The following is a 16,977-nucleotide window of genomic DNA, read 5'->3' as shown; positions in this document are numbered from 1 at the left end:
GACGGACATGGCTCTAGTAGAGTGTGCTTTCAGTTTCTCTGGTGGTGAGAGATTCTGGATTTGATATGATTCCACAATTGCCTTCTTGATCCAAGTAGCGATGGTCACCTTTGAGACCTTCTTCCCTCTGTTCTGACCAGATGGCTGAATAAAGAAGTTATGATCCTTCCGCCAGGCCTCAGTCTTTTGGAGGTAGTGAAGAACAACCCACCTTACGTGCAAAGTATGGAATTCTTCTTCCCTTTTATTTTTTAGGTTTTGAAAAAAGGAAGGCAGAATTATTTCCTGAGATCTATGAAAGTCTGAGACTACCTTTGGCAAGAAAGATGGGTCCAGTTGTAGAATAATCCTATCATCCAGGATTCTCAGATATGGGTCATTCACTGAAAAGGCCTGGATTTCTCCCACTCTCCTGGCAGTGGTAATCGCTACTAGAAATGTTGTTTTCCAGACTAATTTATCCAGCTCTATTGAGGCCAAAGGTTCAAACGGTGGTAGCGTCAGACCTTTAAGGACGATATTAAGATCCCAAGAGGGAACGTGGTTGATTATTCTGGGACGCAGACGAGTAGCTGTTGTCATGAACCTTTTTACCCATCGGTGTTCGGCTAGGCTCTGGTCAAAATAGATACTTAGCACCGCGATCTGAACCTTGAGGGTGCTGGGTTTAAGGCCTTTTTCCAGCCCCTCTTGTAGAAAATCCAAGATCTGGGTCATGTCAGGATGCCGAAGATCTGGTACATTTGGTTTATACCATGTTAGGAAGGTCTTCCATATCTTGTTGTATATGGAGTTTGTGATTTGTTTCCTACTTTTTTGTAGGGTATGAATTACTCGGTCTGAGAGTCCTTTTGCCTTCAGGATTGTGAACTCAGAAGCCAGGCCGCTAGATGGAGGTTCTCTGGATCTGGATGGAGTATTGGACCCTGATGGAGAAGGTTTTTGATTGCTGGCAAAATGAGAGGTCCTTCTATGCTTAAACTGTTCAGTGCACAGAACCAGCTCCTTTTGGCCCAAAGTGGGGCTATCAAAATTATTTTGACATCTTCGGTCCTTACTTTCTGTAAGGTCCGGGGTAGCAATGGAATTGGGGGAAAAGCGTAAGCCAGATGGAAACGCCACGGGTGAGCGAATGCATCTATCCCCAGGCATAGGTCGTCTGGATCTAGGGAGAAGTATTTTTCTGCCTTGGTGTTCTGGCCTCTTGCAAAGAGGTCCACCTCCGGACGACCCCATTGTCTGGTCAGCATGTGGAAAATGTCTGAGTCCAGCTCCCATTCCCCCCAGATGGATATTCCTTCTGCTCAGAAAACCGGCCTGTATATTGTCTGAGCCTTTTATGTGCAGACCTGATAAGGAATGAAGATGTCTTTCCGCTCAGAAGAATATTCTTGCTGAGATACTTTTTAGATTCTCGCATCTTGTACTCCCTTGATGGGACAGGTGAGCTACGGTAGTCATGTTGTCTGAATAGACTTTTACGTGTTTGCCCGTAATGATTGGAGCCGACATTTTGAGTGCCTCCCCCACTGCCTTTAACTCGCGGAAGTTGGAGGATCTCATGCTGGTCTCTTCTGTCCAGACCCCTTGTAAAGGGGTTTGAGCAACGACAGCTCCCCATCCTGTCTTGCTGGCGTCTATCGTGACTGTTACCAGACGGAACTGAGACCATGGTTTGTCTGGCGGAGTCTAGTAGAACACCCAGGAACGTTTTTTCTGTGGCAGGGACCAGGTCTGACTTTTGATGATTTATCAACCACCCTAGGGTGGTCAGGATTTGGATTGTTCTCTGCAGATCTTCCTGAAGTGCTTCCACTGAGGGACCTACTAGTAAGAAGTCGTCGAGGTAGGGAATGATTTTTTTTCTTTTCTGATTGAAGCCACTACCTCTGACATAATTTTGGTAAATATTCTCGGTGCTGAGGATATCCCGAACGGCAATACGTTGAATTGAAAATGTAACGTCTGATCCTCTTGAACCACCGCAAACCTTAGAAATTTCCGGTATGTTGGATGTATAGGGACGTGATAGTATGTGTCCTGTGAGTCGATGGTTGCCATCACATATCCTTGTCCTATCAAGGGAACTGCTGATCTGATGGACTCCATTTTGAATCTTCTGTAGATGATGTATTGGTTTAGGGGTTTCGGATTTATTATTATTCTGTAGGTGCCGTTTGGTTTCCTTATCATAAACAGGCGTGAATAGTGGCCTGTGTGTCTTTCTGTTTTTGGGACCGGTGAAATAGCCCCCAAGGATAGTAGGTTTTTTAGGCCGGACATCAGTGCGGTCTTTAATCTCGGGGAGGTTAGACGAGTTATCCTTACTTTTCTTGGAGGATATGAGGAGAATTCGATCTTTACCCCTTCTTGAATTACCTTCAAGACCCATTGACTGGAGCAGATCTTTTGCCATTGGGGAAGGTATTTCATGATTCGTCCCCCCACTACTCTGGCGTCACCGCTTCTGTTGTCGCTATCTTTTTGGGAAAAAAATATTCCTATCTTTTCCCCCTTTGGGGTAGCTCCATCGACTGGACTTGCCTTTCCCCTTGTATTGGGGATTCTGTTCCCAAGGGGGGCGAAAGGGGGTCTTCTTGTAGTGTCTGGGTTCAGGAAGGGATTTCTTTTTATCAGCCGCCTTCTCCAGGAGGTCGTCAAGGGCCTGGCCAAACATATATTCTCCCCTGAAGGGAATGGAACAAAGTTTTATTTTAGAGGCCACGTCACCGATCCACGATTTCAGCCATAGTGCTCGCCTTGTGGAGTTTGATAGGACTGCGGCCCTGGCGGTTACCCTCACAGATTCTGCTGAAGCATCCGCCAGAAAGTCAGTGGCCTTCTGCAGTAAAGGTAGGGAAGCTTGTATCTCCTCTCTGGATGTGCCCATAGCCAGATGCTCTTCAAGCTGGTTGAGCCATCTTGACATGGACCGTGCAACACACGTGGAGACTACTTTTGTGTTCAGAAGGACTGCTGATGTTTCCCAGGATTTTCTGAGAAGGCTGTCTATCTTGCGGTCCAGAGGATCCTTTAGTTGCGACGAGTCCTCGAATGGCAATACTGTCTTTTTAGCGACTCATGCCACCTGAATATCGACCTTAGGTATCTCGGTCCAACATTTTGAGGTCTCTTCATCTACCGTAAACCTGGCTTTCAATTCTGCTGGTGTATTCAGTCGTCTTTCAGGATTTTCCCATTTGTCCAGGATTAGATCCTGAATGTTTTTATGTATCGGGAACACCATCTTTTTCTTTGAGCGGAGATCACCGAACATCTCTTCCTGGATTGATCTAGTGGGCTTCTCTTCTTCCACTTCCATCGTTCTTCTTACTGCTGAGAGGAGGTCTTCATAAATTCCATTGAAAAATAATATTTCTTATTTTCCAGACCTTCCTCTGCTGGGCTGAGTTCACCTTCCTTTATAAGGTCTTCTGGAAGGGATACTTCGTCCTGAGAGTACGAGTCTCTTTTTTCTTCCAGGGAAATCTTCCTCTTTTTAGCTTTTGGAGGCGAATCAGAAGTGGATCGGGAAAAGGAGGCCAATGAAGACTGAACCTCCTGACGGACTATCCCTTTAATTTCGTCTATGAGGGACAGCTGCTCTTCCCTAATAATCTTCTCCGTGCATTTCTGGCATAAATATCTTTTGCTTGAAGAAGATAATTTTTTTGAACATATAGCACATTTCCGGCTAGATTTATTTCCTGGTACAGGATCCCTGTCCCCCTTAAAAAGAGGGAGAAGGGTAATTAATGTATCAATTTTAACCTGCACCTAGGAAAGGACCCCCAGTGCCAGACTTACTGGGACTGGAATTGCGCTGGGCTCCGCAGACATGGAGAAGGTAAATTCCTGACCATCCAGTGTAAGAATACAAAACGAATAAGGTCCTACCTTAGATGTCTTCAGTCCAGGGCTCTTATATAGGCGAATGAACTCAGCGCTCTCCCTCTTTCCCTGGGGAGGGGGGTGGCAAGGCTCCTCCCCCTTGCTCCAATTGGTGAAGCAGGAACACCTGCGATCACCTGCGGGGTTATTTATTTATTCTTCTTTTTTTTTTTTTTGCTGCTGAGAGACCCGGAAGTGACCTAGGGGACCCTTTTTCGGCGTCCCACGTCACTTTCCGGCCTCTTCCTAAGTACTTGCGTTCCAGGGTGGAACGCACACCGGAAGTGACATTTTCGGCGGTCCGCGTCACTTCCGGGATCCAGCACGCGTCTCTCCACTATGGAGGCCGCCTTGAGAGGGGGGAGGAGCGGGGCTGGAGAGCTCGAGGAGGCCTCCAGCCCGACACCCACCGGACCTTACCCGCAGACTCGGTGGGGACAGGGGTCCCGAGTCCCGGAGGAGACGGGAGCAGCATAAGGGGAGGAGGAGAAAAACGGCCCAGTCCCAGCTGCCCAGCTTAAAGGTATACTGGGTGTCTGCCGCCGGCACAGAGCACCCTGGATGACCTCTTCATCCCAATAGGGACAGGAAAAACACTGGAGGGAGGCTGAGGGAGGGGCTATTTAACCTCTTTGTGTTTCCTGTCCCTATTAGGGTGGGGTGACATCCTCCTTTGGTGCTGTTGTGGGGGGTTATTGGAGAAAATATGTATTTTTTTACCTGTTGCAATTAAAACAGTTCTACTTAACTGGTGATGTTTTGTTTTTTTTATTCCTGTGTCTCGCTGTGCCTAAGCTATGTGCTTCTCTTCCCTGTTTATAAATCTTGTCTTTGTTAGCCAAGTGGGCATAGTTCCTAACTCTTCTCTATAGGAGACTTCAACACTTTGTCGCCAGATTCAGAAGAAAAGCAACATTTTCACAAAATAAAAAACAACATTTATGGCAAGTGACATGTCTCCTTTAAAGGGAATCCACCATCATATTTTTGATAACTAATTTGAGAGCAGCATAATGTAGGGGCAAAGACCCAGATGTATAATTTACTGGTCTGCTGTAGGTTTGATAAAATCACTGTTGTACTAGCAGGAGATTATCATTAGAGGACTCCTTGGCTTGCAGCCAGGTAGTCCATTCATGCCCCCACCACTGATTGGCAGCTTTCTGCCTATGCTAGGTGTACACAAAAAGCTGCCAATCAGTGGTGTGGACGAGGCTATACAGAGCTCAGCATTCAGAGAACTAATAGATCTGCAGCAGATAATGCAGTTTTAATCAAAACTCAAGACCAGTAAGTGACACATTGCTGGAATCAGGGTCTCTGCCCCTACATCATTCTGCTCTCAGATTACATAGCAAAAACATCATGACATATTCCCCTTAAGTCTCTAAGTCTGGTTTTAGGTGATGCTTCTGTCTATTCTCCCTTGATGGAGGGGGGTGGTGAAGTCACTTTCCTTTTTTGTCTTGTGGTATTGAAGATTGCTGTGATTCATGAATTTTGCGCAAAGTAAAAAATGGCTTTCTTCCTGTCTTCAACTGTTTTTGCGAATTCTGGCACCAATTGCTGCACATTGGCACCAAAAAGGTGCAAAAATTGTGCATACTCAAAAATACACCAGGGGAAAGTGAAGTGAAGTTGCACTAGATTTTACAACTATTTTAAAAAAAAGTTGTAATTAATGAATTAGGTGAAAACATCTGGAATTTCTAGTTTCCGTCCTCAAAGTGGAAAACAAAAAAAAAAAACCCACAGACGAGCACATATAAAATAGACTTCAAAAAAGGCGCAAACAGAATAATGGATTGGATGAAAAACACACAAAACTAGGCAAAAAACAGGAGCAAAGGCAATGATGAAACCGGGCCATATCGTACATCACCTTCAAGTCAGATAAACAGTCACACTTTTATGTCTGTCCCAACACCATGCAACTTTACTCAATAGAAAACTGTGCTACCACTGTCATTTTACTGAATTTGTCAATACACAACGTACAAAGCAATATATATTAAAGACAAAACAATAAGATAAAACATAATCATGAATATTACACATCGACAGCACAATTGCGCTTACCTCCCATCGGTACTGATGAGAATTTCACCATGTGTTTATGGTCCTCAGTTTCTAGATTCCAAATTACTATCTCAGTTGTGTTGGTGTTTGGGAGCCGAGAAAATGCAACTACGTGTGATCCCTGACTATTCACAGCAAACTTAGTAATGAAGTCATTGCTGCAGCCCTTCACTGTACGAATATAGGCAAATGTGTGCACGCTGAACAGCTCAATGTGAACCATGTCATGTAATTTTAGTGACGGATACCTGCAATACACAGAGCAATACCGTGTTTAGAAAGCATAACCCATTACGGCGACTTTTACTCATCTTCTATGTAGTCACAACTCAGTGCAGACTTTTTCATGTTATTGAGATGATCTCATTTGATAGATGATTAGGTGTCCCCCTTTTGTCTTACATTCAATCTATTGACTGCTATCATATCAAATGTCATCACTCGCAGTAGAGACGTCAAAGTGGGAGAAGGTCTTTGTCTGCTCTCCTGGCCTTCAAGTTTGGAGCAGACAATCAAATGTACAATGTCAAAAGCAATGCATGATGGAAAGTGAGGGAAGTTCCAGCATCTACAGTGCTGGCAGAGTGCCGATAAATAGTAATTGACAACATAAATAGAATTGATTGCAAGTTACAGAGCACGAGAACCACAACAGTTCTGGACATATTAGATTGGTATTTGCACCAAAAGCAATTTTATTTTCCTGTGGGTGATGAGGGCAGAAAGCCCATGCTGGGTTTTGTGCAAAAGGACATGGAATGGAATGGAATCAAATCAATTAACGTGGAAAATCAAAGCAGCATGTAACACGTGTGTCATGTACTGCGATTACTCATCAGATACCTGCAGATCAGTAGGAAATATTCCTTGGTTACAGCCACACCTTGAACTGAAGCCACTGGATCTTGTGCAGTAAGTTTGGCAACGACAGCTCCGCGTTTGGCATTCAGCACCATGGCTTCCTTCCCACTCCTGTCACAAAGAGGAAACAAAAGATAATTCCAGTGTTGCACATTCCTTTGCTCATGATCCTCTTAGCATTTAACAAAAGAATAGAACAGATTTAGGGCTTTTCTGGTAACAATTTGCTGGTAATTGTGCAGGTCATACAGGGGGACCAACACCAACCTCTGGGAATCCACAGACAATCGCTAAAAAAAAAATAGGGTTGTTTTGCTCGGTGACGCTAAAATAATATAGCTGCATGCTTGTTTTTTGCTTTAGGGTGGGGGGAGTGCAGGTGATTATGTGTAGTTCCCATCATTTTACAGGTCCCACTAAATGCTACACATGGGTGTATATTTGTATATTAGTTCTCTTAGCCGCAGACCTAATACTTCCGTTTTTTTTAGTCTCCACCACTTTTGCTAAATTGTCCAGAAAATGGTGGAGGTTGGCAATCATGATGCAGTGCCTTACACAGGAGCAGGTCCAGACAAGAGAACAGTATTTAGGCTCTGTTCATTCCATAGAAAACATTAATCATGGTCCACCTATCCAGGAGTAATTATGGGCTATGGATGTAAAATCTTAAGCATAGTTCACTTAATGTAATCTGAAGGGTTTGTAAACCATATTATTGTTCTTTTATTCTAGCAGATGACGGTCTAGTTGCTCGGTCTCCTTACAGTTGCATAGGGTGCACATATGTGCACATAGGGCAGCATGGTGGCTCAGTGGTTAGCACGGCAGCCTTGCAGCACTGGGGTCCTGAGTTCAAATCCCACCAAGGGCAACATCTGCAAGGAGTTTGTATGTTCTCCCCATGTTTGTGTGGGTTTCCTCCAGGTTCTCTGGTTTCCTCCCACACTCCAAAGACATACTGATAGGGAACCTAGATTGTGAGTCACAATGGGGACAGTGCCAATAATGTCTGTAAATTGTCTGAATTGTAAAGTGCTGTGGAATATGTTGGCACTATATAAATAAAAAAAATATTATAAGATTATTATATGTTTGCCCCAGTTGTGGTTCATCTTCCCTTGAAGCGTCTCTGCGTGGGCTAGGCTATGTCCCCTATGATTGACTACAACACCATGTTATCCACTTAGAGTATAGGGTTTTGGATTTTTTTTATGGTGAGATCAATGCAATTTATAATAAAGAACCAAGCGGTGATCAACTACTATATTCCTGTGTATTATATGTATGACTGCCACTGACCCTAACACACCATGGTATGGAAATGTTAGGGAGGAATGTGGCTTCACAGGAGGTAAAACTTAGTAGCAATCAAGCTATGTGAACAAAAAGTTATGTACACCGAGTCCTCGTATGGCCGAACACTTACATAAAGAATTGGAGCACCATGGGACATCTAAAACAAATAAACTGATATAATGTAGTAATGCTTGGTACATGTGTAGAAAAGGGACATGGTTAATAAAGTGATGAGAATAATATTGGACTAACCCATTACAGAATAAAAAATATATAAGTAACAGGTGATTGGCAATTTTAAGAAAAGTTTATGTATTTTTGCTGCAGAAAATTAAGCTTTAGTGAACTGGAGATTTCAAGGTCACACATTTTTGTTTTTCCTTGAGTTAAAAATGCGATAATAATCCTGCTATAAAACCCATTGTTTTTGCTATGTAATCTGAAAGCGCCATGATGTAGTGGAAGAGACCCTGATTCCCCTGATGCATCACTTACCAGGCTGTATTTTGCTGTTTACGTACAATCAGTGTTTTATCAGCAGGAGATTATCACTAGAGGAGAAACTGCCTCGTGCCTCCTGGTCCAACCCTGCTAGGTAGTTTTCTATCTATGCACATTGTACACAGTAAGCTGCCAATCCGTGGGGTGTGCAGGGTCATATTGGGCTCAATATCTGAACTCTGCTATGTCTGCAGCAGAGAAAACTGTGATGATATTACAACTGCTGCACCCAGTAAACTAAGTGATACATCGCTGGAATCAGAGTCTCTGTCCCTACATCATGCTGCTGTCAGATTACATAGCAAAAACCTGCTGAAAGATTCACTTTAACAATACATCAGGGGCAGACATAGACAGGAGAGGGCTCAGGTACATGAATAGTAAATGGGCCCCTTGCAGTCCAATAGTTCATCATAATGCACAATTCCACCTGCTTTGGAGATAGAAGTGGGTCCCTTTACCTCTCGGGCCCCTGTGCTGCTGCACAGATTGCACCAATTAAATGTTTTCCCCCACAATGCATTTTACTAGAATGAGCCTTCCGTACTTGAAAGATTTTGCTGTATTCAGCGACTCAAATACAAATGACTTTACACTGGATCAAAATGATGTCATAAACTAAAATATGCAAAATATCTCAAAACGTGTTATATTTTTACATTTTTCATTTGAAACTAAACTTATATTTACTATAATTTTCATGTTAAAAATTAAGACATAACCATGGTCATAGCTGCGCTTGTGGTTAAAGTCATAGACACCAAGGGGACACCAATAACCATAACTTTTCTAACTTTAGAGATGTGCCCTGAAGCTTATACGGATAGATGGATAGATACATACAACTTATTACCTGTAGGCAAATACAATGTACTCTTTAAATGAATTCCTAGAAACCAGAATGGAGTGGTTTTTATGAACTGGCGTTTCATCTGCAGGAATGGCTACCTGACAGACAAGGTTACAGGATTCAGCCAAGTCAAACACCTGGAATACATGAAATTATAAAAAAAAAAGTTCAATAAAAAAAAAAAAAGTAAAAAAAAAAAACAGAAATCATTATTATATCCAGTTTAAAAAGAATAATAGAGCTAACCTTAACTAAATGGCTGCCATCAAAAAAAGCCAGGAGAAGTTGTCCATCCATGGCAGATGTCAGGATAGGGGCATCCAGACAATCATCGGCGGCATATATCATTCTGCGACATGAAAGGTCCCATATATGGAAACTGTGGTCCTGAGTGACAGCGACTATTCTGTTCTGCCTACACACAGTGATGGAGTCAATGTCCTTTCCAATGCCATGAAGAGTGAATATAGGTTTCCCCGCTACTAGGTCCCAAACCTTCAGGGTGCCATCCCTGGAAGCTGTCATTGCTCGAAGGTCAGTGTGCGCTTCTGCGACTGCAGTAATACTGTCGGTATGACCTGTATAACAGCAATAATGTACAATAATTCTTCTTATATTCTGTTTAAAAAATATATAGAAATTCTTCAATTTTCACACTGTCTACTGGGGCTATTTTGGAGTTATACTTCCTGTTCTTTCAGAAGGCTCATTATCATCAGAGGCAGGATTACACAGCTAATAACATCCACCTCAGCCAACATCATCACTACGATCCAATGAATTCAGGTTACTGGAGTGAATGTAATGTAAATGTTAATACATTATATGTATGTGAATGAGGTCTGAAAGGGAAGCTATCATCAGAAACTGATCTATTGTTCAAATCAGGTTTTTGTGTTACATGTTTTTTTTTCATATTATGACCTTTGTTAAAAGAAAAAATAAAATCGGTAAATACACTCGCGACTGAGGCTTTTTTAGACTGTATTCCTAGGAAGGGTTTTGAGCAAGCATCCATATTATCAGAGTCAGGATTACAATGACAGGTAACACTTCTATTATTTTATTATTATTATTTATGGCCTTCGGCTCTATCTCCAGTCATGTCGACTTGATGGATGAACAATCTGCTGGAAGATCGATTTTGTGCGAGCCTAGATACAGGTGCTTCTCACTAAATTAGAATATCATCAAAAAGTTAATTTATTTCAGTTCTTCAATACAAAAAGTGAAACTCGTACATTATATCGAGTCATTACAAACAGAGTGATCTATTTCAAGTGTTTATTTCTGTTAACATTGATGATTATGGCTTACAGCCAATGAAAACACAAAAGTTATTATCTCAGTAAATTAGAATAATTAACAAAAAACACCTGCAAAGCATTTAAAAAGGCCCCTTAGTCTGTTTCAGTAGGCTCCACAATTATGGAGAAGACTGCTGACTTGACAGATGTCCAGAAGGCAGTCATTGACACACTCCACAAGGAGGGTAAGCCACAAAAGATCATTGCTAAGGAAGCTGGTTATTCACAGAGTTCTGTATCCAAGCATATTAATGGAAAGTTGAGTGAAAGGAAAAAGTGTGGTAGAAAAAGGTGCACAAGCAACCGGGATAACCGCAGCCTTGAAAGGATTGTTAAGAAAAGGCCATTCAAAAATTTGGGGGAGATTCACAAGGATTGGACTGCTGCTGGAGTCATTGCTTCAAGAGCCACCACACACAGACGTATCCAGGACATGGTCTACAAGTGTCGCATTCCTTGTGTCAAGCCACTCATGACCAATAGACAACGCCAGAAGCGTCATACCTGGACCAAGAAGAAAAAGACCTGGACTGATGCTCAGTGGTCCAAGGTGTTGTTTTCAGATGAAAGTAAATTTTGCATTTCATTTAGAAATCAAGGTCCCAGAGTCTGGAGGAAGAGTGGAGAGGCCACAATCCAAGCTGCTTGAGGTCTAGTGTGAAGTTTCCACAATCATTGATGGTTTGGGGAGCCATGTCATCTGCTGGTGTAGGTCCACTGTGTTTTATCAAGACCAAAGTCAGCGCAGCCGTCTACCAGGAAATTTTAAAGCACTTCATGCTTCCCTCTGCTGACAAGCTTTTTGGAGATGAAAATTTTATTCTCCAGCAGGACTTGGCCCCTATCCACACTGCCAAAAGTACCAATACCTGGTTTAAAAACAACAGTATCACTGTGCTTGATTTGACAGCAAACTCACCTCACATTAACCCCATAGAGAATCTACGGGGTATTATCTAGAGGAAGATGAGAGACACCAGACCCAACAATGTAGAAGAGTTGAAGGCTGCTATCAAAGCAACCTGGGCTTCCATAACACCTCAGCAGTGCCACAGGCTGATCACCTCCATGCCACGCCACATTGATGCAGTAATTGATGTAAAAGGAGCCCCGACCAACTATCGAGGGCATTTACTGAACATACATTTCAGTAGACCAACATTTCGGATTTAAAAAATATTTTTCAAGCTGTTATAAAGTATTCTAATTTATTGAGATAATGACTTGTGTTTTCATTGGCTGTAAGCCATATTCATCAACATTAACAGAAATAAACACTTGAAATAGATCACTCTGTTTGTAATGACTCTATATAATATGAGTTTCACTTTTTGTATTGAAGAACTGATCAGAGCCTTCAGAGTAATATTAAAAATGTCTACAAATGATTTACAGATATAAGTTTTATGTAAAGGATCCGAGACATTCAGCTGTGTACCTGCTAAGGTGTCATAGAGAATCCCCCCAGGTGGCAGGAGACACGTGAAAGAAGGTATGAAAGTGGCAATAGAGGACTGCTGACACTGGGACATCAAGGATGGCAGTAAAGGATATTTCCTCGGATCACCTATAATTAACAAAGGTCATCTATTAAATATTAGTCTAATTTGCACATGTAGATACTTTTCCTACACATACTTAGATCTGGTAAATAGATTGCTCAGTGTTGATCTATCCAGTACACTTCACACACTTTTTGCACTCAGTGCAGTATTTTATGTCATGTCTGTTACATTAGCTTTGGATTTGATGCTTTTTATCCTATAAAGAATTCATTGTATAAGAAACATTTGTAATGCACTTTTCTCACACAGGACTGTACAGTCTGGGAGTAAGCTGATCAATTTGATAAAATGTCTTATGTTAATCACACGTCAAATTGAACAGGTGCGTTTTAGGTCTTTGCGACAATTATGTCCAATAATAATAATTCTCTGCTTGATCCAAAGAGTTGGGTCTACCTGACAGAAGGTTCGGCCTCCAAATGTTTCATGGCTGATGCTACACCAACTTATTAATACTTGTTGATCTGATAAGATGGCAAGAAGTGTAGGGCTTCAGCAGATCCTTCAAGTAGCTGGGTACTTATGTTATTTATTTCAGTTAGATATAAGACATTACACCACCCTTGGGGTTATGAAGGCATGCCTTCTGGTGGAATGAGTTTTTTTGGCAATTTTTCTCAGGTGGAAGAATAAATCTTTAATAATCAAATATCTGGTTCCTAAGAGGCCATTCCCCATCTATAACTACATCCATATTACAAACGTGGCCTAAGGGTATGTGCACTCATCTTTTTCAGGCGTATTCCACCAGAATCCTGGCTCAAAAAAAGCTGCAAAACCACTGAAAAAAGGTGAACATAATGCACAGCAATGTAAAAACAACAGTGCTGTGCACATAGCCAGTCTTTTGTTAATTCTTATAAACGCTTAAGGGTTTGGAAACCATAAAGCATGTAAAAACATATTCACTCTCTCGGGCGGTTTGCGCCAGGAAGCTACTTATTGGTTATAGTTTCAAATATCGACAAAGAGATACTGATAGCAGAGCAGCAACAAAACTGATAACAGAACTCACAGTGAAGCCGCTTCACCAGGGAAAACCTCAGCAGATCAGCTGGTGTCTTAAAGATGCTCTGTGCACGTACCCAGAGTTTTACAATATTGCGATTTCTACGTGTTGAGGTGTTGGATGTGCAAGTTGCTATAAGGTGCTGAGCTCTCAACAAGAGAAAATCAAGTCTGTGGGTTCAACTTTGGCGAGCTGGTACTCACATCGTCTAGTAGCTCAGCTAAGCAGTTACTTGTAACCAGAGATGTGTTATTAACTCTGAGCTTGAAGGATAGGTATGAAAGGGGATCACCAGCCCAGAGTGGTATGTCAGACTGTGGCTCTGGATTATTTTGTTTAATAGTAGCATGTAAAGTGTATTGGGGGGTAGAACTGAGCCCTTTGGCACTCTATATTGTGAAATAACTGGTAAAGAGGGCAATGAGACAAGAGATAGTTATTATGGTCAGCCATTTAAAAGACCTTAATCACTGGAGAACTGTGCCATCAATTCCACAAAACATTGCAAATCTATCATTTTTATTGCATTAGTCAACTTTATCAAAAGCTGCTGAAAGATCTAAGAGGATTAGAAGGCAACGTTTCAGCTTCTCATTTGAAGACTTTCTCAAACTCTAAAGTTCACATTTCTCACTTATTTCCATTGTAGTGCTACTTCCATTTTACTTTTTTATATTATTTATAAGTATTATTAGTTAGTCCTACCAGGGGCCACAGGTTTATCCGAGGCATCTATCTGGTGCAGACGTCCTGTAAGCTGGGACGCCAGCTGACAAGGGTCCTTCTTTAGCACCTTCATGGACAACTGAAGAGTTTCAAGTAGCAGATTCAAATCAAGCCCTGGCCTGTCAATCAGAAAGCATAAAGCACCGTGATGTAATAGTATTGGTGGGTCAACCTGTGGTTCATTTACTGCTCGAGTACAATAGTGTTTGAGGTAACTGATACAAGGCTGTGTGAGAAGGGAACAAAAACTTGAGAACGTGATACGTGCATTCACATCTATTTGAAATGTACAGAATACATTCAAGTAAATAAGAAATATGAAACCATGTCTGCTAAATCTACAAATACTTGGCTGGGATTATTCTTTATAAGGCACACATCCATGTTTCACAGTATGAGTATGAACCGCTATGTACGGAGTGGCTGTGGATCTCCTATAGACACATATGAAGATGTTGTGTTCACAGAAATGTTAAACCGGCCTTAGAATAGAAGGCGCAGAACCCCTTAAACAGGTTCTTTCACAAGTCTTTGGTTGTTAAACTGGGCATATCAAGGAATAGTGGCTGCAAAGCTAAAAAAAAATATTTTTTTTTATTCATTTTTCATTTACATAGCAGAGATATTAGCTTGTAAAATTTAGGTTATAATTTACAATAAATCCAAGGGGTGTTAGCAGAGATCATAATCTGGGTTACGTACTTCTTCCCCCACATGACGTTGACCAATCTTAAGGAGGACACTTCGTGCAGGAAGGTAAAAAGAATATATCCCTAGAAGTTCAGAAGAACATGTTTTTTTCTGTGAGATGTAATAACAGACAGCCGTGCTCTCAGTCCTGATTTCTGCAAAAACTGTGTAGAATACAGCAGAGTTGAGTGTCACTACAAACACTTCCAGTTTTCATTTCACAGCAGTCAGTGTGAAGAAAGAGGTGCAGCAGAGTTGAGTGTCATTACAAGGACTTACAGGTTTCATCTCACAGCATCAGCGTCAGCAATCAGTTTTAGGGGCAACAAAAGATGTCTTTTCCCTAAAGCATCGCAGATGTTTTCAAACATGTACATACAGAACTATGGGGTACAGTTATAAAAATTGTCTAAAATAAAAAAAATCTTCCTTTTTGCTCATAACAACCAATCTTGGCACAGCTTTTATTTAACCAGAGTAGTTAAAGAAAGGTAAACTGAGCTCTGATTACAACAAAGACACAATTTCTTTTAAACAGTTTTGATAAATAACCCCCTAAATGTCTACATTACACATAGAGCAGCCTTATGAATAGGCTTTTATTTCACGCTCCCTCATTGGCCTTGTTACATCAGAAAGGATCAAGCAGCATATTTATGTAATATGGATATGACAGAATGATTTAAAAGGAAAAACATCTTATAAAATCAGTGAGTGGTGCACCCATTTAAATCTACAGAAAATTACTTAGGCATCATTCACACGTCAGTTTTCTTTGCATACAGGAAAAAAAAGACCATTTTTCATCATCGTGCTGGATTTGATTTTCATTAATTTTGGGTCCAGGCGTCCATTTTTACCATCTGTATGGCATCCATTTTTCTCTTATGCAAAAAAACAAAAACAAAACCCCAAGCTTATCTTACCTGTTAAATAGTAAAAAACAGACACCACTAAGATGTCACACTGATACCATCCATGTGCTGTCTGTAATTTTCACTGACCCCTGAGTTGAATGGGTGAGTTTGGTCTATGACGCAAATCAAAAACGAACATGTCTCCATTTTCTTTTGCAGACATTTGGGCCACAAAAAAAATTTGACATGTGAACAGACTCATAGATTATCAGAGGTACAAGTTGATTGTCTGAATGAGCCTTTATATTATAAGTAGTAGTCATAAAACTTTAAAAAATAAAATAGAAAAATTGACCAAAATCCATAAGGATGTCTACATGAATTTGGAAGAAAATTTCAAGAAGATCAAATCAGCATAGAACGAGCAACAAATTCTGGAGTAAAGCTGTAAAGTCAATATGCAATATTTGCTTTGAATATTTTATTTGTTGCAAAGGACAAAATTTCTATTAGCGCACTATGCATATACAGTTGTGCTCAAAAGTTTACATACCCCGGCAGAGTTTTTCCTTACTTGGCATTGTTTCAGAGAATACGAATGATAACCAAAAAACTTTTTCTCCACTCATGGTTATTGGTTGAGTGAAGCTATTTATTATCAAACTACTGTGTTTTCTCTTTTTAAATCTTAATGACAGCCAAAAACATCCAAATGACCCTGATCAAAGGTTCACATACCCCAGTTCTTAATACCGTGTATTGCCCCCTCTAACATCAATGACAGCTTGAAGTCTTTTGTGGTAGTTGTGGATGAGGTTCTTTATTTTCTCAGATGGTAAATTTTCCCATTCTTCTTGGCTAAAAGCCTCCAGTTCCTGTAAATTCCTGGGCTGTCTAGCATGAACTGCACGCTTGTGATCTCCCCAGAGTGGCTCAATGATATTGAGTTCAGGAGACTGAGATGGCCACTCCAGAACCTTCACTTTTTTTCTGCTGCAGCCAATGACAGGTCGACTTGGCCTTGTGTTTTGGATCGTTGTCATGTTGGAACGTCCAAGTACGTCCCATGCGCAGCTTCCGGCTGATGAGTGCAAATTTGCCTCTAGTATTTGCTGATAACGTGCTGCATTCATCTTTCCTTCAACTTTTACCAAGTTTCCTGTGCCTTTGTAGCTCACACATCCCCAAAACATCAGCAATTCACCTCCGTGCTTTACTGTAGGAATTGTGTTCCTTTCATCATAGGCCTTGTTGACCTCTCTCCAAATGTAACGTTTATGGTTGTGGCCAAAAAGTTAAATTTTGGTCTCATCACTCCAAATTACCTTGTTCCAGAAGTTTT

The 16,977-nt window shown here is 41.2% G+C and overlaps 1 protein-coding gene across 3 annotated transcripts in view; it reads right to left on the bottom strand.

The window, feature by feature from the left end:
- LOC141156629 (uncharacterized) overlaps nucleotides 1-16,977 on the bottom strand; it is a 225,604-nt gene that overhangs the window by 32,630 nt on the left and 175,997 nt on the right. For all 3 annotated transcript variants that reach the window (XM_073642828.1, XM_073642822.1, XM_073642836.1), the window contains 6 exons: nucleotides 14,068-14,207; nucleotides 12,227-12,355; nucleotides 9,728-10,059; nucleotides 9,485-9,618; nucleotides 6,814-6,942; nucleotides 5,971-6,218 (listed from right to left, as the gene is read on the bottom strand). In XM_073642828.1, coding sequence (XP_073498929.1) covers nucleotides 5,971-6,218; nucleotides 6,814-6,942; nucleotides 9,485-9,618; nucleotides 9,728-10,059; nucleotides 12,227-12,355; nucleotides 14,068-14,207 — 1,112 coding nt within the window. The remainder of the gene's footprint in view (nucleotides 1-5,970; nucleotides 6,219-6,813; nucleotides 6,943-9,484; nucleotides 9,619-9,727; nucleotides 10,060-12,226; nucleotides 12,356-14,067; nucleotides 14,208-16,977) is intronic.

Source organism: Phyllobates terribilis, unplaced genomic scaffold (assembly GCF_046119375.1).
Source record: "Phyllobates terribilis strain yellow unplaced genomic scaffold, ASM4611937v1 Scaffold_1__5_contigs__length_1240528914, whole genome shotgun sequence".
Lineage (NCBI taxonomy): Eukaryota > Metazoa > Chordata > Amphibia > Anura > Dendrobatidae > Phyllobates > Phyllobates terribilis.
The sequence above is the reverse complement of the archived record's forward strand: the minus strand, read 5'-3'. Positions and strand labels throughout refer to the sequence as shown.